Source organism: Impatiens glandulifera, chromosome 2 (genome assembly GCF_907164915.1).
Source record: "Impatiens glandulifera chromosome 2, dImpGla2.1, whole genome shotgun sequence".
Taxonomy (NCBI): Eukaryota; Viridiplantae; Streptophyta; class Magnoliopsida; order Ericales; family Balsaminaceae; genus Impatiens; species Impatiens glandulifera.
Window position 1 is genome coordinate 53,527,967 of NC_061863.1, and position 27,974 is coordinate 53,555,940.

Genomic DNA, 27,974 nt, shown 5'->3' on the forward strand with positions numbered 1-27,974 from the left:
TTTGAATTTTTAACTAAACATAATATGGAGATTTGATATTTATAAATATTATGAATAAAAAAATATATGAATTTTATAAATTAAATAAATGTTTCATTTATTAAATAACAATATTAAAGTAATTTTATTAATTAAATAAAAATGTAATTTAAAAAATTAATATTAATTAAAAAAAAAGTTCCAATAAAATAATAAAATATGACTCCTCAAAAATCTCAAACTTGATATAAATTATTATCTAATATTTTAAAAATTATAAAATTTCACATATTTAATTAACTTAATATATTATTTTTTAAAATACATTATAAATAATTCACATTCAAATTATTATTTATAAACTATATATTAAAATTTATATTCACATATTTTACGTATTAATTAATTTTTAATTAACATATTTAACATATTTAACTTATTAAATTAATTTAAAATTTCTAAATTAAAATAAATAAATTAATAATTATATTTTATTATTTTTACTAACAATATAATTTAATATATATATAAATAATTAATTAAATGAGTGTGTCGGACAAAACATAACACACATGAAAACGACACGACACGATTGTGTCGACACGATCACTGCAACAAAAAAGACCAACGGCAACGCTTAAAAAGATCTCTGCCAACCTTTAAAAGTGTCGCCAAAAATGTTACCGACACTTATTCTTGCGTCGCCGAAAGCAGGGTGGGCGCAAGTTTTAACAACGCTTATTTAAGCGTCGGTACTAGAAATTTAAGCGTTGCCAAAAGGGAAGGACATTAACGACGCTTATTTAAGCGTCGGCAGTAGTAATTCAAACGTCGCCAAAAGTCTAATTTATTTTTAAACTATTATTTTAATAATTCTTTTAAAATTTATTTATATTTCTACATTTTTTTAAATAATGTTTTAACATATATATTTTTATAAATTAAATAATTAAAAAAACTACATTTGAATGAAAAGAACATTAATTAATTAACTTATCCAATGTTCTATTTATTTAAATAAATTACATTAAATTTCAAATAAAAAGTTCTCTTGAGATGAAATAATTTTACTACTTTCTATCTTCAGGATCCTTTGACGATTTGAGATCCTTATGCGACTTAAGTGCTGGTATAGTTGCTTCAACTTCTATTAATACAGTTTCTACTTCCTGAACCATCAAAGGACTTTGCAATCTCAACATTGTCACTTCAAGAAGCAAAACTTTTATTTCTTCACCCTAATTAAATATAAAACATTAAATTAGAGAGCAAAAGAAAATTCAAACAATTGAAAACAAGAAAATAGTCATAGTTAAGCTAAGAACAACCTTTCTACCAGAGATTTGTAGCTTTCCACACGAATGAGATTTGCAGCCGATATAACCACTATTTTCAAGTTCATTTTCATCATAGATATACACAGTTCCTCTATATATCAACTTCACAATCTCTTGTCTTCCCTGAAATAGTTGTGAAATTGTCAGTATTCATAAGCTAAAATAAAATCACATTCAAGCTCTAGAAATGATTTAAGACCTGTAATGAACCATCTACAACTCAAACAATGTCGTTCACCAACAAAGTCTTTTTAATGCTGTGAATTTTCTGTCAAAAATTCACATTTCAATTGACTTGCATCAAGAGTCATCACAATTAGTCCTATAGAACCATCCTTCAAAATCTGTAACAAGAAGAATGAGTGAATAGTTGACTACGAGAACAAACAATAATATTTCCAGACCATATAAATTGATACGATCATCTTTCTCAGTGCCAACTACTACTCCAAAATCAATTCTTCTGCAATAGAAAATTAACACATGAGATTGCAAAAATAAAATTCAGGTAAATTTAAAGAACATGAGGCCTTACCAACAAAATCCGATGAACTTCGCAATCAAAAACTTTGCTCTATAAAGAAGTGTATATACATTTTACTCAATTTCAACAGCACTTATCAATCTTGGTGCTGGAGTATTAGTTTTTTTTGCACTAGTTCCTGACACTGGTGTTTCTTTCTTCGACAGAGCTCCTCCACCTTGTATAAAATGTAAAACAATTTACACATATCAAATAAAACTAAATTAGCCAAATGATAAAACGCAGAGAGTTGCGACTGCAAATACAAACGACGAGAATCTTAAGATAATGTCACTAACTATTTTTGGCATCCCCTGTATATCCTTCATCCTAGGTCTCAGTGGCTCATTTCCACCGTCCTCTAGAGGAGGCGGTGACGCTTCCAACGAGTGATCTGAAGGGGTGCGTCTTAGTGGCTCATTTCCGCTGTCTGCTAGAGGAGGCGGTGATGCTTCCACCGAGTGATCTGACGGGAGGCTTATAGGCACCGCTCATCAACTCCTAAGATCTGCACTCTATCAAATTTGCGTGTAAACGAAAATAGTTTTCATCTGTTATTGTTATACGTATTTTCATCGTGTTATTCATGTCCACGAGTTTATTCGTGTCGTGCTAATTCTTGTTTAAATTTGTGTTTCGTGTTATTCTGACATTATCATTGACGACATTTGATATCTTAAAACTAAAAAAAACTTTGATTCTTGTCTATTTGATTCGAAAACTGAGAGTTGATGCTTCTCATCGGTTTGAAAATGGGAAAGAGCCGAGTGATGTTGCCGGCGTACGAAGTTGACTTTGCGGAAGTCAAGTATGAAATCGAGGCTAGTCAAGGTTTGTAGTTTCCCTTTGTATTGTAGCAATAGTGTCTTGGTCGGTTGCTTAGATGATTTTGTTCTCCATATCTATTTATTGCAACTCACATTTGACTAGAACAACTCTGAAGTTGTTCGTCAGGTTGATTGAAATGCCAACCATTGGTCCTTCGATCATATCGCATATAAAGAAGCAAAATAGAACCGATGAGGTCTGTAATAAGATTCAAATATTTTTTTGATTAGTTAACCATTGTTATATGTATATAACATTTTACATCGTGTATAAATGTTCGTATTCGACTCGGGCATGTCGAGTTAGACTCTCAATCGTATCGTGTTGTGCCTCAATCTTATGTGTGTCGTATCGTATCTTGACCCACTCAAAATATTATGATCCACTAGCTCTTTTGTGTCATGTTATTCATGTTCACGAGCTTATTGGTATCGTGCTAACTCGTGTTTAAATTCATATTTTGTGTTATTCCGACTAGATATGGTCATCGTGTCGTGTTGATGCTCGTTTTTATGTGTGTAATATCGTGTCCTGACATACTAATGTTAATTATTATATATATATATATTAAAGTATATTGTTAGTAAAAATTATAAAATATTATTATTAATTTATTTATTTTAATTTAAAAATCTTAAATTAAATTAATAAGTTAAATGTGTTAAATATGTTATTTATAAAATTAATGTGAATATGTAAAATGTGTAGATATAAATTTTAATATATAATTTCATAAATAATAATTTGAATGTCAATTATTTAAATATGATAAACGTAAATTTTATAAATTTTAAAATATTAGATAATAATTTATACATAATTAGTTAATTATGTATATGATATTTATTATTATATATAATTAAAAGTAGTGTAGATTTTTTATGATAAAATATAATTTTGTTAAAATGTTTTAATAAATTTTAGAATTTTGAGTCATTTTAAATTTTTTTAAATGATTTAGTGAGATTTTTTTAACAGAAAAAACATAACATTTAATTAATTAGCGTAAATGAAGAAGAAGAAAAATAAAAGGGAAGCAAACAAGTACCGAAATACAGTGACAGAAGAAAAGTCACTGGTGTTAGCCATAACACAGAGAGTTGCGGCTGCAAATACAACCTGCGATAATCTCAAGATAAGGCCACAACTGTTCATTTTATTAATGCAAGTAGTAGTGTACCTCTTATAGGAAAAAAATATTTGAATTGATATATTATTAATTTTTTTATTTAATATAATTAAAAGTAGTTTGAAGTTTTTTTTGGTTAAAATAGATTTCTATAATTATTTACTACGGTATATTTTTGAATTAATATTAATTTTATAAATTAGATTTTATTTATTTAATAAAGTTGTAATTTTATAAATTATTTAAAAAAAATGATTGAACAAATTTCCCTATTTGGATTTTATTTTTATTTTCTAATATTGATTGTTGTACATTCTCAAATACTCTTGAAATTTTATTGCTACAAGTACTTGACTGACTCGATTTTTCTTCAATTTAATTTTGATGAACCATAATTAAACATTAATTAGATACATACTAGTATTCAAACTTAGGGACAAATCAGTATTCAAATTAGTAACATGTTTAGGTCAGGGTGAATTTATAGATGCGTGATTAAAACCATTTAAATAATAAATTAATAAAATAAATGTAAAAATTACATTTTTAAAATATGATCAACGATTTGGTTTCTCGTCAGCGACAATTATCCAATAGAAAACTATTTTTTTTCGAGAGGATATATATATTTCTAATTTCATTCTCCATATATATATATATATATATATATATTATTTCTTTATTCTCTTAGTATATATATTATTATTAATAAAATAATAAAATATTATTTTTTCTAAAATTAATAAATAATCTTAAATATTATTATATAAATATAATAAACATATATATACTATTATTTTAAAATTATATACAAACTTAAATATATTTGATTTATTTATGTATTTTAATTTGAGTTCATAGTGATGATTTGATTAGTCTTAAAATTTATATATTTTTATTTAGTTTATTATAACATTTATTTTGCATATTTTTAAAGGATTTTCTCTTTTTGTTTTTTAAATAAAGAAATTAGATTTTTGTTGTTTATTTAATGCATAAATTAAAAGTTTGAAACTAATAATCCTTTACTATAAATTTTTGGTAAACTCCTCTTCAACCTTCAATCCCTTCTTCTTCGATCTGACAAACTCTTAATTAGTTTCACCTCGTAAATAAAAATGTTGCCAAGTTATAATACGTTGAATTTTTACTGTGAAAAAATGTTGCATTAGTTCGGGTCTTTTCAATTAGGAAATTTTGTTCATTCATTCTCCTCCCTAGAGTACTTAACTTCTAAACACATGCAATATTAATAAATCACTAGCATAATTTCCGTACATTTGCACGGTAAAAATAATTAAAATATTATTTATGAATAAATATTTTAAATAAAATAACATTATTTAAATTTAATTTTTGAATTGATTTTAGTTTTTAATTAATCCATCATTTTACATGCAAAAAGTATTTAAAGTTTGTTGATTTATTTGATGAGTTTAATGTTTAATTTTTGTTAATCTAAAAAACTTAAAATGAAATATATGGTATAAAATATGAATTCTAGGTTGACTAAGAAAAATATTTATTAGATAAGAAAAATAATAAATTTGATAAATTATCTTTAAAAATTAAGTTTTGATCTATTAGAACAGTTGATAATGTTTATTTAAAAAATATAATACTGAAACATTATATAACCCATTAATTAGGTTCATTGATTTTGATGATTTAATAATTAAATTCAATAAAAATAGATATTTATCAAAAATAGAAAAATGAATAACTTAAATATAATAATAAAAAATTAAATATAAATAAATATTATTATAATAGATAATTTGATGATTATTAGAAATATTTTAAATATACATATAAATAAATAATTAAATAAAAAATTAAATTATAATTATATTGCTCTCTTTAAATCTTGCATCAATTCTATAATTATTTTTAATATATCATTTTGTTTTTTTTATAATTATAAATAAATTATAAATATATTTCTATGTCATTTTAAAATTTAAATTATTTGGTTAACTATATTTTTAAATTTCATATTTTCTTTAATTTGTCTTTAAGATTTTTTTCTATAAAAAATAAATTATTAAAATCTTCGTTTTTGATCAATGTAAAAACCGAAGGTTTAATTAAAACTTTCGGTAATAATTTAATAAAAAAAAATTTAAAACCCTTTTTCCCCTTTTCTTCTTTCCCCGCTTCTTCCTCCCGCTTCTCTCTTCCGCGCCGCCTTAGCCCGAGATCGACGCCGCCAGATAAAAGACGCCGCTGACCCAAAACGACGAGCGACAGACGACGACGCCGACGCCACCGACCGAAGGCGCTCTCTGTTCCTGTTTGCCGCTCTTCTCCTCCTTCAGCCGCTCGTCTTCTCCTCCTTTAGTCGCCCGCTGCTCGCCCTCACATTTCCTCAAAAGTAATTAGTTATATATATATATATATATATATATATATATATATATATATATATATATATATATATATATATATATATATATATATATATATATATATATGAATTGAAATTTAGGTTTATTAGAATTATGATTGGAGTTTATGTTAGAATTTTAGGTTTGGATTTTTGTTTGATTGAAGTCTGATTTTGGTTTGATTGCATTTTGATTTAGATTAGATCTTGTTTAAATTAAGGTTTTTGTTTGATTTTGATTTGTTTTTGGTATGATTTTGGTTAACTTTAGGTTAGAGTCATGTATTGAATAATGAATTGATTATTATTGTTTGTTTAGGTTAGATTTGAGTTTGTGAATGCATTGATTATTGTTCATTTAGGTTAGATTGGTTTGATGTTTGTTAGATTTAGGTTGGATTGGTTTGATTTTGGTTTGATTTTGGTTGGATTGAAATTTGATTTTGGTTTGATTTAGGTTAGATTGATTTGATGTTGGTTTGATTTTGGTTGGATTGAAGTTTGATTTTAGTTTGATTTAGTTTAGATTGGTTTGATGTTAGTTTGATTTTGGTTTGAGTTAGGTTAGATTGGTTTGATGTTAGTTTGATTTTAGTTTGATTGAGGTTTGAGTTAGGTTAGATTGGTTTGATGTTAGTTTGATTTTGGTTTGATTGAGGTTTGAGTTAGGTTAGATTGGTTTGATGTTGGTTTGATTTTAGTTTGATTGAAGTTTCATTTTTGTTTGATTTATGTTATATTGGTTTGATTGAGGTTAAATTTTGGTTTGATTTATGTTAGATTGATTATATTTATTGTTATCAGGTTTCATCCACCGTCTATTGAAAATCGTCGAGCTTCCTCCACCTTCAGCCGCCTCCTCCACCGTCGCCGCCGACACAACTGCTAAATAAGGTAAGTTTTAAATGTTTTTAATAATATTAGAATTGAATTGGATGGTTAGGTTAGTAATTTATTATATGCTTAGGTTAGTATTTTATTATATGGTTAGGTTAGTATTTTATTATATGGTTATGTTAGTAATTTCATGTCAGATTTAAGTTTGATTTATGTTTGGGGTTGATTTATGTTAGATTATGTTAGAATTGTTATATGGAATAAATTGTGTATGAATAAAATTATGTTGGATTAGAATTGATTGTTTTGAAATGTGTAGGAATGAAATAATGTTAGATTATATGTATGTTAGATTTAAGGTAGAATTTTGGTAGGATATGTAGAGATTAGGTGGAATTTTGGTTGGATATGTAGAGATTATGTTAGAATTATGTAATCCTAATTAATTTAGACAAACTTTAAGTAAATAATAATGTGGGTTGTTTTCCATTTTATTAGAAAGATGGAAGTACCCGATAAAAGCTGGATGACCTTACGTCGAGATCATCCAGATTACGAGGAAGGCGTTGACAAATTCCTCGAGTATGCTCTTAGGAATACATCCCGACAAACCGTGAAATGTCCCTGCGTGAAATGCTTGAACACGTCGTTTATGGAAATAGACGAAGTGAAGACTCACCTCATCATTTATGGAATAAATGTTCATTATCAGTATTGGTATTTTCATGGAGAAAAGAGACGTACTACTCAAGTTGTTAATGACGATGTCGATGAAGATGTCGATGACTTAGATGATGATGATGATGATGACGATGATCAGTCGGAGGATGCCGTGCCGGAATTCAACGATGCGAGACAGGAGATGAATAATACAGTTCATGAAGAGGTCAATGAAGAACGTTATATGCACGAATTTATAAACGATATGTTCCCCAACGTTAATGACGTCCCGAGCAATGATGAACCAGTCGAAGATGCGCATAGATTTTATAAATTGTTTGATGATTGCAAACGGCCATTGTATGAAGGTGCTCGAATAACGAAATCATTGGCACTACTGAAACTACTGCACATAAAAAATGTATGTCAATGGACGAATTCTTCGGGATTAAAGAGTCATGATTGTCACATTTTATTGGAATATCTTATTACTTTAGCAACTCGTGGATTACTTCCAGATAATGTGTATGATGCGTTAGTAAATTTGTCTCGTTTCTTTCGGTTGTTGTGCTTCAAAGAGTTGATTCAAGAGGACTTGGAACAATTGTACATGGATATTACATTGACACTTTGCAAATTTGAAATGATTTTTCCGCCGTCAATCTTCGACATCATGATGCATCTCCCAGTTCACTTGTCATTTGAGGCTTTACTTGGAGGACCTGTTCAGTATCAATGGATGTATCCGTTTGAACATTACATGGGTACAATGAAAAGATATTTGCGGAATAATAACCACCCCGAAGCCTCTATAAGCGAGAGCTATCTTGTTAATGAAAGTATTAGTTTATGTGCCAGGTATATGGAGGAACAAGAGCAAGAAAATGCACAACCTGAAATCTCGGGCATTTCAATATTTGCATCATTGGAAGACCTATCTAACGGAAAAGTATACAACTTAGATTATATCGATCGAGTGACAGCTCATTCTTACATTTTGAAAAATTGTCCCGAAGTAGAACATTTTTACATGTAAGATTCGATGTTGCTGTTACTAATTAGCATTAAAGAGTTTGCTATTTAATATTCGATCTATTTGCAGAGATTATAACAACGATTCCAGTGGAGAAACGTTTGCCGCATATTTCAAGCATCGAGTGAGTAAATTACAAACCATATATTCTAACTCTTTTTATTCATTTTAACAACTTCATTTCGGATACATATATAGGTCGCCCATTTAGCAGAAATTAACGACATATCAAGAGACCTCAAGATCTTAGGAGAAGGTCCAAGTATGTACTCGTCTATGTATGTTTGGTGTAAAGTAAACGGATTCAAATTCTGTACAGAAAAACACGACGAAGGTTTGACAACTCAAAATAGTGGGGTGGTTGTTGAGGGGTACAACGGATCTGAAACTATGTCATACTACGGAGTTTTGACGGATATAATCGAAGTACAATACTATTCTCACAAACGAGTTGTTTTATTCAAGTATAAGTGGTTTGATACACACTCGGGGGAACTAGGAGTGAAAGTGGATAAATATTAAGTGTAAATGTAAACCGAATTTTGAAAACCCAAAGTCAAGACCCGTATATATTGGCAAGTTAAGCAAAACAAGTATTCTACGCCCCTGATATGTCAGCCTGACCCGGTTGGAAGATTGTGACAAAAATAAAACCGCGGTTTACAAACATATAATTCCGATTAATTAATTAGGTAAATTATGTTTTTAACTTTATATTCATTCTTATTACTACTTTATTTCAATTATTCACTCAATTTTATTAATTGTGTGAATTAAGAATGTCTGAAGGTCCTAAAACAACTTGGAAGAGTATGAGGAAGACACCCAAGAAATTGGATAAAAGCTACCAAAATCTACTTGCCCAATCGGAGTCCTTAAAGCTCCGAGGATCGTCTTCTAGAGACCAACCACCTATTGTTGTGGTCCCGATAGCTACTGCGCCTCCCCGAACAGACGAGGTTGAAGACGATGATGAGCTCCAAGAGTTTATAGACAGCACATTTGCTGATATGGTGGATAGCGATGAGGCAGTAGACGAGGGTCTCGAGGAGCCTATCGAGGAGGAGGATGTCGAGGGGGAGCACGGTTCCACTCCCGACCCATCATCGACAGGTAACTCGTTTACAAATTAGTTAGTGTTTAATTTGATTGACATATCTAATTATGATTTTGATAATTTTGAAGAATCTTCTGCCCGCAAAAGACGGGGGAAGAACAAGAATATTGCGTTGTCTAAGAGGGTAGCGGGGACGAGGATCCCTCTAACTTTTAGAGAGAAGGATGGGAGGCCAGGCGATACAGACGTGGGAAGAACACGGTGGTCTAGACATGTGGGGTCGATTATCCGGGACCCCGCAGCCGTCTCACACCGTCTTCTAAAGTGGAAGGCTTTAAGTGCATACCAATTGGATTCGCTGTGGACTTCTATCAAGGTAATACTTATTACTTGATTATACATTACGTCATTAAATAATTATTTTTAACATTTGGATGTTATTTTTTTCAGGATCCGTTCAAAGCTACTAATGGTGACATTGAGTCTTTTCGAAAGACCGGATTGGGACACGCCAATCAGATATGGGATAGATGGCGGTCGGATTTGAACAAGACATATATCCGCGTCAACAAAGGAGACGAGGCAACGGTACTGGCTAATCCTCCACCAGACTACGATCGAGATGATTGGGAGTTCGTGTGTTGCAACCATTTCTTCACAGAAACGTTTAAGGTACGGTTTCATAATTCAAATAAAAGTTGATATTAATTAATCTAACTTCATTTTTTATTTCAAATACAGAGACACAGTTCTACAAATATGAAGAACCGGAAGAATCTGAAATTCCCGCATCGAACGGGAAGTAGACCGTTTGCACAAATTGAAGACGAGTTGGTAAGTACATTATTTGTAATAACTAATCTAAAGATTGTTATTAATTATATAAATCATTTATTTCAACAGGCGATTGAAATGGGACGGGCACCGTCTGTAATTGAAGTATTCAAGAGGACCCGTACCCCAAAACCGACAAAAGAAAACCCAACACCCGTCCCGGACGAACACGTGCAAGAGAAAATTGTAAGTGAATTGAATATGCCTAGTTTTTTATTATAGAAATGATATTTTATTTGAATTGTGCAGGCTGAGATGGAGGAGGTTGTTAGTAACGAACCGGGAATATCAGATTTTGAATTGACGGAGAGGGTGTTCGGACAACAAAAACACGGGGTAGTGTTCGGAATGGGATCAGGCGTCCGGCCCACACACTTTCGTGAGGATCGTCGAAGTGGAAACAGTTCACAGCGAAACAATGAGCGATTGTTAGAAGAGAATCAAATAATGAAGCTCAAGCTGGAGGAACTGGAGAAGAGGGATGAAGAAAGAAGGCGCAAAATGGAAGAAATGGAAGCCGAAAAGGAAGAAATGGTGACAAGAATGGAGAGGGAGAAGTTAGAGATGAACGAGAGAATGGAGAGGGAGAAGTTAGAGATGAACGCAAGAATGGAGAGAATCGAATTGTTTATGAGGCAACAACCACCTCCTCCCCCCACAAGCTAAGGTTGTTTCGATTTTATGAACATTTTTCATTAGTAGTTGAATTTATAACAGATTGTTCGGAATATTAGTTTGATTTCGAATTTTGTAATGTTAATGATCAATTAATGTGATCGTTTAATGTATGTTGCATTTCTTTTATCATTGATATATTGGTTTGGCTGAACAGGTTTTGGTTGCGAGCAAAATAATCCGCACGTTTTTAAAAATTTATGGGAAAAAACCGAAAGTAATATTAAAATCTCTCGGTTTTTCTTCAAATGGAAAAACCGAGAGATATTAAAAAACTCTCGGTTTTTACCCAAAGAGAAAACCGAGAGATATATGACAAACCCTCGGTTTTTACCCAAAAGAGGAAAACCGAGAGTTATATGAAAACTTTCGGGTTTCCTCTTCGGATAAAAACCGAGAGTTTTCATATAACTCTCGGTTTTCTCAATTTGAAGAAAAACCGAGAGTTATTACAAAACTCTCGGTTTTCTTCAAAAGGAGAAAACCGAGAGTTATTAGAAAACTCTCGGTTTTTACCCGAAGAGATAAACCGAAAGTTATTTGTAAAACCCTCGGTTTTTCCACAAAGAGAAAAACCGAAAGTTATTTCTAAAACCCTAGGTTTTTCCACAAAGAGAAAAACCGAAAGTTATTTGTAAAAATCTCGGTTTTTCCACAAAGAGAAAAATCGAAAGTTTTCATATAACTCTCGGTTTTTCTCTTTGTGGAAAAACCGAGAGAGTCAATACCGAGGGATGGCGAGAGTTACTAAAACCTTCGATAAGGTGTCTTTACCGAAAGTTATAGGGTCAAAACCGAGAGTTTTTACTCTCGGTTTTGACCCCTTTTTCACCGGTGATATTTTTTTATGCATAAACCCATATGATGATTATGTGGACATAAGGATAAACATTCAGCTCGGTCTGAAAAACATGATGTAAAACCTTTTTTGGAACAATAATAGCACAAATTCTGTTCTACACATGAATCTGTTGGTTCGTAATTATTTATATTTAACTTATCCGTCCATTTGATTTTGTTTTCCAATTCTATGATTAAAAAATATTAAATTTATATCAGTATAGAAATAAAATCAAATAATATTCATGGTTTCATATTTAATTATCTATCTTTTGATAGATAAATAAACATTTAGACTATTATGCACGACCTTGTAATAAAAGACATGTTTATTAAAATTAAAAATTATATAAATAATATATTTGGCTATAGTTTAAGTGTATAAATAAACTTTAGGTAATTTATTTTTTTTTCCTTCCTAGTTTAGTGGGTTTGACTATACATTTTATGTTTTATTTAAAACATATTTATTACTGATCATTTTTTTAATAATTATAACTTTTTTTTTATAAAGTCCATACATATTAAAAATGAAAAATTTTCTTTTTATTATAACTACAAATCATTACATAAAAATAAAAAAATAATAATTAATAATTAATAAATTATTAAGCCAGTAAATCCTCTAAAAGAAGTGATACACTGTCAAAGCAAACCTATCATGTTTAAATAAATAATAATTAAAAAATGCTTTTAAATTTAAAATAGATATATTAAATAATAAAAAGAAATATTCAAAATAAAATTTAAAACATTAATATAAATGTTAAGTATTATAGATATTAACTGTAAAAAAAATACACCCATAAAAGGAAATAAATATAGACATCATTTAACTTCTTTTTTTTTTTTTTTTAACTATATAAGTAATAATATTTTTAACAAATAATTCTGTAAATTTTACCTTTTAGTTTTTTATTATTTTGGTAAATATTTTTATATTGAGTAACTAAAACCATGATGAACAATTATTAGACATATTATTATGATAAAATAATATAAATTTTAAAATGAAAGAAATTACATTAATGTAATTTAAGTGATAAGAGTGTGACGAGTTATCATATTTAAGACACCTTAAATAAAATTCGGATGTTGATTATCATCGCAACAAAGTTTAAAAAACATTAACACATATTTTATACCAAAAAGCTCAATATTTTATCTCTTTTCATCTCATTTTTTCATCTACTTTTATTCAACAAAATACTCCTTCTATCTTCTCTCATCTTTCAATCTAATTTATTTACATGGTATACTAATAATTTAATTTAAAAAATTAATTTTTAAAAAATTAAGTTAAATAAAGAATTTATCCAAAATTCAAAAATAAAATAAATTCAAAATCAAACAAACTCCAAAGGTTAAGCTGATGAGAATATAATATAATTTTGAATAATACAAAACAATAATTGTGTACTTACAAGAAAATATAGTCTCAATGAGAGATTTTTCTGCTCCATTGAAACTCTATTAGACATATGTGTTACTATGTAAGTTGTGATCATGTTTAAACTTTATATAATGGTCTAATAATGTAATAATAAACAAATGAATTTAATTCATAAGATGTCACTTATCTTTTCAATTATTATTATATATATATATATATATATATATGATTATAATTTCTTTTTTTAAAAAATATTTTTAACTTTATGTAATTGTCTAATAATGTAAAATAAAACAAATGAATTTTGCCATGTGGGGATTGTAATGATTTAACGTCACTATTACCAAATATATTTATAACCGGATGAAATAAAATTTTATAATTACAAGTAGATCATATATATTACCAAAAACAAACAAATAATTATAATATTTCTATTAAATACTAACATTATTTCTTAATATACTTGTTATGTGAATAATAGACCGTCACAAATTTTAACTTGCTTCAAATAAAAAAGAAAAAAAAAAGTCTTCATCTGTTCTAGTTGGGCCATATAGGATAGGTTGTCATAATAATCTGAAACATCAACTCTTAATCACCGTAAAATTGAAATCACTTAATCACCGTAGGAATTCAAATCACTCATTAATGTATGCATTCAAATCACTTAATTATAGGAGGAATTCAAATCACTAATCAATGTATGCTCAATCTTTACGAAATGATTCAATTCAGATAACATAATATTTACTTTTAAATTAAGAATATAATTACTAATACCAATCTTTACCTTTGACCCTGCACTAACTTAATAAGGATTAGGGAAATAGAGAAAAAATGAAACATTCTATCAAGAATATATATATTATTTGACTTCTCTTATTTAATAATTTATAATATAATTTGATTTTTATTGTAATATATTGTATTTTAATATTTATATAAGGTATTTTATTTTAATATATAATATTTATATTAATTTTTATTTTAGATATTTAGAGAGAAAATGATGAATAGTTTAAAAAAAAATAAACATAAGAATTTGGGTAAAAGAAGAAGCTCAAAAGTATTATTATTCCGAGTAACTAACCTAAATAAAATAATAAAAATAAACTTAAATATTATATATATATATATATATATTATTTTAATAAATTTTGTAATAAGTTTAATATATTTTATTTTAAAATTTAATTTTATCCCTGGGCCTTATGGCGTTGGGCCTACTGGAGTTGGGCCTCCTGGAGTTGGGCCTTCCGATCCTCTGGGCTGAGCCTGGCTGCAGAGCTAGGTCTGGCTCAGCTGGACCTCCTTGACCGGATTGACTCGGTTAACCTCCTGGTTAACTTGGTTGAGAGCCTGTTTAATTTATTTATTTTTCTGCAAAATAAACATATCAAGTTAATTTTATTACATAATTATTAAATTTTAAAAAGATTTATATTTCTTGTATTAGTTTGGTATTTTAAATAATTAATTTGGTTCCATTTGATATCTTTTAAATTAATTCTTAATTATTAGAATATTTACTTAGTAAATATTTTGTATCATATAATTATTAATTGAAAATATTTTTTTAATCTATTTAAATTATACAATAAATACTAATTTAAAAAAAATTAAGTTACAACAAAAACAATATTTTTAAAAGTCAAACTTCAAACTTTTATGCAAGTGTTATTTATTTTTTGATTTTTACAAGATGTATATTGAAAATATTAAATAGAAAATCTTTTGATAGTCTTTCCAAGCTTTTATATTTTTTTTGATTAAGTATAATACTATTATGTTAATTTATTCTATTTATCATTATATTTTTTATCTATGAAATGTTATAAATAACAAAAATATTTTTTAATTTTTTTGTTTTACAGGTTGCTCAGTGGGCAGCTTGGGTCGGAACCGGCCCATCGGATTTGCTTGACACTTAGTGGAATTCCTTTGGTTCTTTTGCTCATTAGTTGACGGCTAGGTTATTCGCGGTTGTTGACCTGAAGAATTTTTCGTAAGGATAACAATTTAAATTTGTTTCGCGGTAATCGAATTGAATTGTCTTATTTAGGAATTTTTTTTTCTTCAGATTTGACCGATAATTGATCGGGATAGGGTGATAATGATATTTGTGTCCCCGTTCCGATGTCACCCCGATTCTGCCCGAATACTATAAACACAATTAAATTTATTTCTTTATAATAATATAAATTTTTAATATATTATATTAAAAAATTTGCTTATATAATTTATTTTTAAAAAAAATATAATATATAAATTGTGCCCGTAGAAATTCTTTAACCAAATGGGGCTGTGATGTTAATAAAATAAAACCCCAAAATAAAACTGGGATGCATTTGCTGCTTCGAAGTTCGAACCATCCCATTATTGTACCTAGTTTTCCACTTGAGTTGGATATTATGTATTTTGTTTTTCAGATACTCAAATAGTTAAACTTATCTAATTGACAATCATGTCAATTTATTAACTCATTGGATTGAAATAAAACATAATCAATTAGGGACTAGTGAAAATCAAATAAGTCTTTCAGCTATTGCTCGTTTCTCCCCCCAATTAATCATTATTTTCATTATCTTAATATTATTATATTTTGGAATAGGTTGTAAAAAATAAAATAAAGATTGTGGAATTAAACTCCTTAACTAAGGATTCTTTTTCATCTTGGAATAGATTCCTACAAATGAATAAGACAACTTTTATTAAATTAATAATACAAAGGATTAGTCTTTAAAAAAATAATTAAATAATTATATTTAAATATAGCTCAAATGTCAATAATTAATCAATTTCTAATGAAGTGGCATTTGTATGTATTATTCAAATTTTGGTTGAAAATCATAAACTAGTCATATTCAAAACAAGTTTTATAGTATTTGTTTGTATTTTTAATCGAACGTATTATATTGTTAGGATTAAATTTCATTAATAATAGAATTGTTAATATCATAAAACAAAAAGTTCATCTGAATTTTATTTATTTTAAGACAAATTATAATGTTTGAAACACTTTAGTTTAACATTATCATTCTAACTCAATAACACTAACATTTTATTCCGACTAATTCTATAACATCTCATTTATGAGAGTCATCAATTCTAGTCCAACTTGATGGGTAATATTCTCACTTTTATCCCTTAACAATTTTACGTAAATTATTGATTTTAATAATTTTGATAATCATTTAGAAGGATTAATTGAAAAAGATTAATTTAGGATAAAAAATATATATAATTAGAACTGAGATTTCTTATACTTAAAAATTGTTGAATCGTGGGCCGAGCCCAGTTCAAATCATAGTCCAGTGTTTTCAGACCAGACCAGGAGGGAGTTTGACGCCAAACTGAAAAAAAGATGAAGTAAAAGGGTCAATTTAAATAAACAAGAAGAGTTTCATGATCATTTAAATATTTAATTAGTAATTTATATTTAAATTTTTATATTGATCTAAATTTATTTTATCATCCCATCTTTTGCAAAGAAGTAAGTCTAGTCGGAGACTCGACTCATCTATTTAGAAATTTTAATTGTTTGGAATTTGTTTCTCCTTCCTTGTTTCTTTATTATTTAAATTATATTTTCTTTTTCAAATAAAATGAAGGATTGACTTTAAACAAAATTAAATTAAGTTACCAAATTTTTAAAAAAAAATTAAAAAATATTAAAAACGTTTTCTTTAAACGAATCGTCCTTCATTTATTTTTTCACGTAAAAACGAAAATTAATTCTGTATTAAAATAACAACAGACAAACAAGGCAGAATGTTTATTATCATGCCCAATTATATAATCCTTTTACAAGTTGGTGTAACAACATTCAATAATAATATGTTTATGTTACATAAAGAAACAAAAAAAATATTGGCAATGACCCGAGAAACGTGTGTATTTCTATTTCTGATCATTGCCCGAACTACTGCTTTTGATTTCAGATTCATTCTAATGCCAAATAAGTAAATGTGCATGGATTTTCAATTGGGTTTAAAACCGGTTTGGTGGATGAAATTTAACCCTGAGTGAAGTCCCCATTTGAAAACTAAAATCAATAACTTAAATTAATATTATTTGTAAAGTTTAGTTTGTTGAAATGATAAACAACTAAAAAAACAAAAACAAAGGCCTAATTTAAATTAAACCGACATATATAACCATCGAAAACCAACCAAAGATTCTTCGTTGAACATTCAAACTCAATGCTTTTGTTTCAGCTTGCAAAGCACTATTATTATTAGCATTGAAACCATCTTTATACCTAACAATGCTGGATGTTTTAAAGCTAGAAAAGCTTGGAGAAGAATAAAAAATTAGTTTCGTTCATTTTTTTTAAAAATATATTTCAAAACATCTACGATACCAAGACACATTAATTAGTTAGATTCATTTTATTTTCAGTTTGTTTTATTCAAACGTAACTTTAATTAATTTCGTTTGTTTTATCCGAAAACAAATGTTTGTTTTGTCAAATCAATTGCAAAATCAAGAAATTAAGAGGCATGTGAAGATTCTCCCAAGAAGCCGCCGTCATATAATTCTTACAAGATTTCCAAGGGAAAAGTTGAATTAACATTTGTCCAAACAAGGGCTTGCTAGTTTAATTACATTATAACCTCAAAAGAAACAAGTGAAATGTTGAATCTTTCCTTCTTTTCCTTTTAGCCACAAAAGATGCAATTAATGCCATCTTTAATTTAGATGGTAACCCATTAGCTCCAAGGAAAAATATAGAAACAAACTTACTTTTAATTCCATCTTAAAAGTGAAATAATACCATCACTTCCACGTGCTCCTACATACTCTCGTTAGCACGATTGTGTCGACACGATGACCAGATCTAGTCAGAATAACACGAAACACGAATTTAAACACGAGTTAGCACGACACGAATAACATGACACGAAAGAGCCCGTGAATCATAATATTTTAAGTGGGTCATGACACGATACAACAGGCATAAGATTAAGACACGACATGACAAGATTGAGAGTCTAACACGACTTGTGCGAGTCGAATACGAACGTTTATGCACAATATACGCATCTACTCACACCTTAGTGAAAATAATCGTACAAGAAAGGAAATACATATGCGATATACTACTGCCCCTCTGCTTGTGAGAAGGCACAGAGGAGCACGCTACATTGGTAGCAGAGGATCCTGTCCCAGAAAATTGAGTCAAATTATCCCATGCCATGAGTCATGACATTGAAAATGATATTTTTACTTTGAAAAGATTAATGAATAATTTATATAATTTTGTATTTTTAAATTTTTTTAAAATTTGATGTTTTAAATTTTTTACTAGTAACCGTGCTTAAATGTTTGGGACTATAATGTTTTGAAATTTTAAGTTATACTAAGAAATACAAATATCATCTTTAATCAAATTAACTTGCATTCATTACTAACAGCTTAGAGAGAACAAGAAATGTGCGATCGATATACTAAGAAATTATAAGTAACAAAAAATTCACGGGCGCGATACCAAGAACCAGGAATTCAAGAGAAATGATGAGAAAACAGAAAACCAGTAGAGAAAAGCCATAGCTCTGGCTATCTGAAACTGTAGGGAGTGGTTCATATAACACACACCAAGATTCCATCTTAAAAGTGAAATAATACCAGCACTTCCACGTGCTGCTACATACTCTCGTTAGCACGATTGTGTCGACACGATGACCAGATCTAGTCGGAATAACACGAAACACGAATTTAAACACGAGTTAGCACGACACGAATAACATGACACGAAAGAGCCCGTGAATAATAATATTTTATATGGGTCATGATACGATACAACACGCATAAGATTAAGACACGATATGACAAGATTGAGAGTCTAACACGACTTGTCCGAGTCGAATACGAACGTTTATGCACAATGTACGCATCTACTCACACCTTAGTGAAAATAATCGTACAAGAAAGGAAATACATATGCGATATACTACTGCCCCTCTGCTTGTGAGAAGGCACAGAGGAGCACGCTACATTGGTAGCAGAGGATCCTGTCCTAGAAAATTGAGTCAAATTATCCCATGCCATGAGTCATGACATTGAAAATGATATTTTTACTTTGAAAAGATTAATAAATAATTTATATAATTTTGTATTTTTAAATTTTTTTAAAATTTTTTACTAGTAACCGTGCTTAAATGTTTGGGACTATAATGTTTTGAAATTTTAAGTTATACTAAGAAATACAAATATCATCTTTAATCAAATTAACTTGCATTCATTACTAACAGCTTAGAGAGAACAAGAAATGTGCGATCGATATACTAAGAAATTATAAGTAACAAAAAATTCACGGGCGCGATACCAAGAACCAGGAATTCAAGAGAAATGATGAGAAAACAGAAAACCAGCAGAGAAAAGCCATAGCTCTGGCTATCTGAAACTGTAGGGAGTGGTTCATATAACACACACCAAGATTCCATCTTAAAAGTGAAATAATACCAGCACTTCCACGTGCTGCTACATACTCTCGTTAGCACGATTGTGTCGACACGATGACCAGATCTAGTCGGAATAACACGAAACACGAATTTAAACACGAGTTAGCACGACATGAATAACATGACACGAAAGAGCCCGTGAATCATAATATTTTAAGTGGGTCATGACATGATACAACACGCATAAGATTAAGACACGACATGACAAGATTGAGAGTCTAACACGACTTGTGCGAGTCGAATACGAACGTTTATGCACAATGTACGCATCTACTCACACCTTAGTGAAAATAATCGTACAAGAAAGGAAATACATATGCGATATACTACTGCCCCTCTGCTTGTGAGAAGGCACAGAGGAGCGCGCTACATTGGTAGCAGAGGATCCTGTCCCAGAAAATTGAGTCAAATTATCCCATGCCATGAGTCATGACATTGAAAATGATATTTTTACTTTGAAAAGATTAATGAATAATTTATATAATTTTGTATTTTTAAATTTTTTTAAAATTTAATGTTTTAAATTTTTTACTAGTAACCGTGCTTAAATGTTTGGGACTATAATGTTTTGAAATTTTAAGTTATACTAAGAAATACAAATATCATCTTTAATCAAATTAACTTGCATTCATTACTAACAGCTTAGAGAGAACAAGAAATGTGCGATCGATATACTAAGAAATTATAAGTAACAAAAAATTCACGGGCGCGATACCAAGAACCAAGAATTCAAGAGAAATGATGAGAAAACAGAAAACCAGCAGAGAAAAGCCATAGCTCTGGCTATCTGAAACTGTAGGGAGTGGTTCATATAACACACACCAAGATTCTATCTTAAAAGTGAAATAATACCAGCACTTCCACGTGCTGCTACATACTCTCGTTAGCACGATTGTGTCGACACGATGACCAGATCTAGTCGGAATAACACGAAACACGAATTTAAACACGAGTTAGCACGACACGAATAACATGACACGAAAGAGCCCGTGAATAATAATATTTTATATGGGTCATGATACGATACAACACGCATAAGATTAAGACACGATATGACAAGATTGAGAGTCTAACACGACTTGTCTGAGTCGAATACGAACGTTTATGCACAATGTATGCATCTACTCACACCTTAGTGAAAATAATCGTACAAGAAAGGAAATACATATGCGATATACTACTGCCCCTCTGCTTGTGAGAAGGCACAGAGGAGCACGCTACATTGGTAGCAAAGGATCCTGTCCTAGAAAATTGAGTCAAATTATCCCATGCCATGAGTCATGACATTGAAAATGATATTTTTACTTTGAAAAGATTAATAAATAATTTATATAATTTTGTATTTTTAAATTTTTTTAAAAATTTTTACGAGTAACCGTGCTTAAATGTTTGGGACTATAATGTTTTGAAATTTTAAGTTATACTAAGAAATACAAATATCATCTTTAATCAAATTAACTTGCATTCATTACTAACAGCTTAGAGAGAACAAGAAATGTGCGATCGATATACTAAGAAATTATAAGTAACAAAAAATTCACGGGCGCGATACCAAGAACCAGGAATTCAAGAGAAATGATGAGAAAACAGAAAACCAGCAGAGAAAAGCCATAGCTCTGGCTATCTGAAACTGTAGGGAGTGGTTCATATAACACACACCAAGATTCCATCTTAAAAGTGAAATAATACCAGCACTTCCACGTGCTGCTACATACTCTCGTTAGCACGATTGTGTCGACACGATGACCAGATCTAGTCGGAATAACACGAAACACGAATTTAAACACGAGTTAGCACGACACAAATAACATGACACGAAAGAGCCCGTGAATAATAATATTTTAAGTGGGTCATGATACGATACAACACGCATAAGATTAAGACACGATATGACTAGATTTAGAGTCTAACACGACTTGTCCGAGTCGAATACGAACGTTTATGCACAATGTACGCATCTACTCACACCTTAGTGAAAATAATCGTACAAGAAAGGAAATACATATGCGATATACTACTGCCCCTCTGCTTGTGAGAAGGCACAGAGGAGCACGCTACATTGGTAGCAGAGGATCCTGTCCTAGAAAATTGAGTCAAATTATCCCATGCCATGAGTCATGACATTGAAAATGATATTTTTACTTTGAAAAGATTAATAAATAATTTAAATAATTTTGTATTTTTAAATTTTTTTAAAATTTGATGTTTTAAATTTTTTACTAGTAACCGTGCTTAAATGTTTGGGACTATAATGTTTTGAAATTTTAAGTTATACTAAGAAATACAAATATCATCTTTAATCAAATTAACTTGCATTCATTACTAACAGCTTAGAGAGAACAAGAAATGTGCGATCGATATACTAAGAAATTATAAGTAACAAAAAATTCACGGGCGCGATACCAAGAACCAGGAATTCAAGAGAAATGATGAGAAAACAGAAACCAGTAGAGAAAAGCCATAGCTCTGGCTATCTGAAACTGTAGGGAGTGGTTCATATAACACACACCAAGATTCCATCTTAAAAGTGAAATAATACCAGCACTTCCACGTGCTGCTACATACTCTCGTTAGCACGATTGTGTCGACACGATGACCAGATCTAGTCGGAATAACACGAAACACGAATTTAAACACGAGTTAGCACGACACAAATAACATGACACGAAAGAGCCCGTGAATAATAATATTTTAAGTGGGTCATGATACGATACAACACGCATAAGATTAAGACACGATATGACAAGATTTAGAGTCTAACACGACTTGTCCGAGTCGAATACGAACGTTTATGCACAATGTACGCATCTACTCACACCTTAGTGAAAATAATCGTACAAGAAAGGAAATACATATGCGATATACTACTGCCCCTCTGCTTGTGAGAAGGCACAGAGGAGCACGTTACATTGGTAGCAGAGGATCCTGTCCTAAAAAATTGAGTCAAATTATCCCATGCCATGAGTCATGACATTGAAAATGATATTTTTACTTTGAAAACATTAATAAATAATTTATATAATTTTGTATTTTAAAATTTTTTAAAATTTGATGTTTTAAATTTTTTACTAGTAACCGTGCTTAAATGTTTGGGACTATAATGTTTTGAAATTTTAAGTTATACTAAGAAATACAAATATCATCTTTAATCAAATTAACTTGCATTCATTACTAACAGCTTAGAGAGAACAAGAAATGTGCGAGCGATATACTAAGAAATTATAAGTAACAAAAAATTCACGGGCGCGATACCAAGAACCAGGAATTCAAGAGAAATGATGAGAAAACAGAAAACCAGCAGAGAAAAGCCATAGCTCTGGCTATCTGAAACTGTAGGGAGTGGTTCATATAACACACACCAAGATTCCATCTTAAAAGTGAAATAATACCAGCACTGCCACGTGCTGCTACATACTCTCGTTTGCACGATTGTGTCGACACGATGATCAGATCTAGTCGGAATAACACGAAACACGAATTTAAACACGAGTTAGCACGACACGAATAACATGACACGAAAGAGCCCGTGAATAATAATATTTTATATGGGTCATGATACGATACAACACGCATAAGATTAAGACACGATATGACAAGATTTAGAGTCTAACACGACTTGTCCGAGTCGAATACGAACGTTTATGCACAATGTACGCATCTACTCACACCTTAGTGAAAATAATCGTACAAGAAAGGAATTACATATGCGATATACTACTGCCCCTCTGCTTGTGAGAAGGCATAGAGGAGCACGCTACATTGGTAGCAGAGGATCCTGTCCTAGAAAATTGAGTCAAATTATCCCATGCCATGAGTCATGACATTGAAAATGATATTTTTACTTTGAAAAGATTAATAAATAATTTAAATAATTTTGTATTTTAAAAATTTTTTAAAATTTGATGTTTTAAATTTTTTACTAGTAACCGTGCTTAAATGTTTGGGACTATAATGTTTTGAAATTTTAAGTTATACTAAGAAATACAAATATCATCTTTAATCAAATTAACTTGCATTCATTACTAACAGCTTAGAGAGAACAAGAAATGTGCGATCGATATACTAAGAAATTATAAGTAACAAAAAATTCACGGGCGCGATACCAAGAACCAGGAATTCAAGAGAAATGATGAGAAAACAGAAAACGAGCAGAGAAAAGCCATAGCTCTGGCTATCTGAAACTGTAGGGAGTGGTTCATATAACACACACCAAGATTCCATCTTAAAAATGAAATAATACCAGCACTTCCACGTGCTGCTACATACTCTTGTTAGCACGATTGTGTCGACACGATGACCAGGTCTAGTCGGAATAACACGAAACACGAATTTAAACACGAGTTAGCAAGACACTAATAACATGACACGAAAGAGCCCATGAATCATAATATTTTGAGTGAGTCATGATACGATATAACACGAATAAGATTAAGACACGACATGACAAGATTGAGAGTCTAACACGACTTACCCGAGTCGAATACGAACATTTATGCACAATGTACGCATCTACTCACACCTTAGTGAAAATAATCGTACAAGAAAGGAAATACATATGCGATATACTACTGACCCTCTGCTTGTGAGAAGGCACAGAGGAGCACGCTACATTGGTAGCAGAGGATCCTGTCCCAGAAAATTGAGTCAAATTATCCCACGCCATGAGTCATGACATTGAAAATGATATTTTTACTTTGAAAAGATTAATAAATAATTTATATAATTTTGTATTTTTAAATTTTTATAAATTTGATGTTTTAAATTTTTTACTAGTAACCGTGCTTAAATGTTTGGGACTATAATGTTTTGAAATTTTAAGTTATACTAAGAAATACAAATATCATCTTTAATCAAATTAACTTGCATTCATTACTAACAGCTTAGAGAGAACAAGAAATGTGCGATCGATATACTAAGAAATTATAAATAACAAAAAATTCACGGGCGCGATACCAAGAATTAGGAATTCAAGAGAAATGATGAGAAAACAGAAAACCAGCGGAGAAAAGCCATAGCTCTGGCTATCTGAAACTGTAGGGAGTGGTTCATATAACACACACCAAGATTACATCTTAAAAGTGAAATAATACCAGCACTTCCACGTGCTGCTACATACTCTCGTTAGAGTAGATGTTATCTATAAGAAATGCAATACGTTAATAATTAAAAAAAACTATAAGAAATGGAACTATAAGCAATAACAGCTTCATCTAAATAATTATGTACCATCACCAATAGCAAATAAGGCAACAAGTTTATTATTCTGCAAACACCGGCCAACTAGAAGGGCATATATATCGGCTATAGCCAGTGACAAACTCCACAAGCATTGTATGCCAACAACGGCAACGAGATGACTGAAAAAATATAACATTTAATTAATTAGCGTGAATGAAGGATAATTGCGTGAACGAAGAAGAATAAAAGGGAAGCAAACAAGTACCGAAATACAGTGACGAAAGAAAAGTCATTGGTGGTAGCCATAATGCAAAGAGCTGTCGCTACAAATACAACCTGCGATAATCTCAAGATAAGACCACCAACTGTTTCTGGCCTCCCCGGTATATCATTCATCCTAGGTCTCGATGGCTCATTTCCGTCGTGCTCTAGAAGAAGAGGGGGAGGAGGAGGCGGCGACAGCGACAACGCTTCCACCAGGTGAACTAACAGGTGACTTATAGGCGACATCTCCTCTCACCGCTAATCAACTCCTAATTAAGAGACTATATATCAAATGTGCGTCATATGGCAATTAATGGACTAATCATTAAACTAACATCTATCTTTCGATCGAGGATCATTAAGATCTTCCGATTTAGCTTCAAGCTGCTGGTTGAAATATTGTTACACAATAAACTCAAATAAGAGTCATCCATATTTTAAATAATAAATTGAATGTCTTTTAAGTTTAGTCTTTAATGTTGGAGATCTCAAACGTTTCAGCAGTTTTAGTAACCATGGGTCAGCCTTAAATGTTGTTGTTACAGTTTTTGAATTTAATTGTCGTTTTCATTTCTTGTGCGTTTTGTTTTCTATTAAGAGACTATAAATAAATGTGTGTGTGCTGAATATGATGAGTGAGAGAAAAGAATAAAAAATATTTGTTTCAGTCTTATAGAAGAAATCCCTAAAAGTCTTTTTATCTCATCTTCCTCCAAAAGTTTATTTTTCTTAAATTGGTATCAGAGCGCCATGACAAACAAACCGCTGGGACAGATACTTATGCCGCGACTCACCAAAACCAACTTTGTTGATAATTGGAGTATTCAGATGCGAGCTTTAGTCGGTGCACAAGACGTATGGGAAGTAGTCGAAGATGGTTATGAAGAACCAACTTAAACGGGAAATCTTTCGGCGACTCAATTGAGGGCGTTGAAAGAAACACGAATGAAAGATAAGACCGCTCTCTACCTCCTATTTCAAGCGGTGGACGAGTCGGGTTTCAAGAAAATTGCAGGTGCAGAAAATTCGAATGTAGTGGGGGACATTTAAGAGAAGGTTTTCAAGGGTGCCGATCGAGTTAAACAAGTGCGACTTCAAACTCTTCGAGGCAAATTGGAGGCCATTAAGATGAAGGAGTCAGAAGAAATTTCTATCTACATCACACATGTGCAAACAGTGGTGAATCAACTTAAACGCAATGGAGAACTCCTCTCCGATACAAGAGTTGTGGAGAAGATTCTACGGTCATTGAACGAGAATTTCGAAAACATCGTTTGTGCAATCGAAGAATCAAAGAATCAGTCAATACAACAGAATTGGCGTGGTCGAGGACGTGGTCGTGGGAGAGGCGGTCGGTCAAATCATCCAACTGTTAAATGCTACAACTGCGGGAAGCATGGACACTACGCAAAAGAGTGCAAATCAAACGTCGAATGTCACAATTGCGGTAAATATGGCCACTATGCAAAAGAGTGCTATTATGAAAAAAAAAAGATAGAAGAGAAAGCGAATCTGGTCGCGGAAGAGGAGACAAGAGAAGTCGGTGTTCTCATGATGGTCTATAAAGACACCACTTCCGACAAGGAGACATTGTGGTATCTCGATACTGGAGCCAGCAATCATATGTGCAGGAACAAGAATTTTTGTGTGGAGATACAAGAGATAAAGAATGGGTACGTGTTATTTGGGGATGAATCGAAGGTTCAAGTAAAGGGCTGAGGTAAAATATGTTTCTCACAAGACGATGGAAAAGAAGGGTCAATTGAAAATGTATACTTTGTCCTTGACTTAAAGAGTAACATTATTAGCTTGGGGCAATTATTGGAGAAGGGATACTCAGTACTCATGAAAGACCGAATGTTGCATTTAAAGAACGAAAAAGGAAGGTTTCTTACACAAGTTGAGATGGCCAATAATCGAATGTTCAAACTCAACTTGAGAAACATTCGAGAATAATGTTTACAAGTCAAAATGGTGAATAAAGTCTCGTTGTGGCACTTACGATTCGGAAGCATGCACTATGGTGGCCTACAAGAGATAGCAGAGAAGGATATGGTTCACGGGCTACCAGACATGGATTACACCAAGAAATTTTGGGAAGGATGTGTACTCGGCAAACAAGCAAGGAACTCATTCTCAAAGAAGGCGGAATATAGTGCAAGGAAGTCTCTCGAGCTGATTCACACCGATATATACGGCCCAATCACACCTAAGTCATACAATGAGAAGAGGTACTTTATTACATTCATTGATGACTACACAAGGAAGACTTGAGTTTATTTTTTGAAAGAAAAATCGGAAGCATTCGAGGCATTCAAGAAATTCAAAGTATTAGTGGAAATCGCTATGACTCGGGAGTTTGAAATGACAGATTTGGGGCTAATGAAATATTTCCTTGGTCTTGAGGTTAGACAAGGAAAATCTGGAATATTTGTGTCCCAAGAGGCATATGCAAAAGACATTCTGAAGAAAAATAAGATGGAAGATTTCAAACTAGTAGAAACACCAATGGAACTCGGAACAAAACTCTCTAAATTTGAGGGAGGAGATCGTA

General features: G+C 30.9%; 1 protein-coding gene across 1 annotated transcript; it reads right to left on the reverse strand.

Annotated features, from left to right (window-relative positions):
- Nucleotides 1–24,937: 24,937 nt before the first annotated feature.
- On the reverse strand, nucleotides 24,938–25,666 carry LOC124924942 (CASP-like protein 5A1). Its single transcript, XM_047464923.1, has 4 exons — nucleotides 25,422–25,666; nucleotides 25,204–25,335; nucleotides 25,095–25,116; nucleotides 24,938–25,009 (listed from the first exon to the last, which is right to left on the reverse strand). Exons 1-4 carry the CDS (start codon nucleotides 25,664–25,666, stop codon nucleotides 24,938–24,940), a joined length of 471 nt encoding a protein of 156 aa, XP_047320879.1.
- Nucleotides 25,667–27,974: the final 2,308 nt, after the last annotated feature.

Coding starts and splice junctions, on each gene's coding strand:
- LOC124924942 (XM_047464923.1), bottom strand. CDS start 25,666: ATGTCGCCTATAAGTCACCTGTTAGTTCACCTGGTGGAAGCGTTGTCG. Junction 25,117..25,203: donor TTATTTGCTATTGGTGATGG/TACATAATTATT, acceptor GCATTTCTTATA/GATAACATCTACTCTAACGA. Junction 25,010..25,094: donor TAACATCTACTCTAACGAGA/GTATGTAGCAGC, acceptor CACTCCCTACAG/TTTCAGATAGCCAGAGCTAT.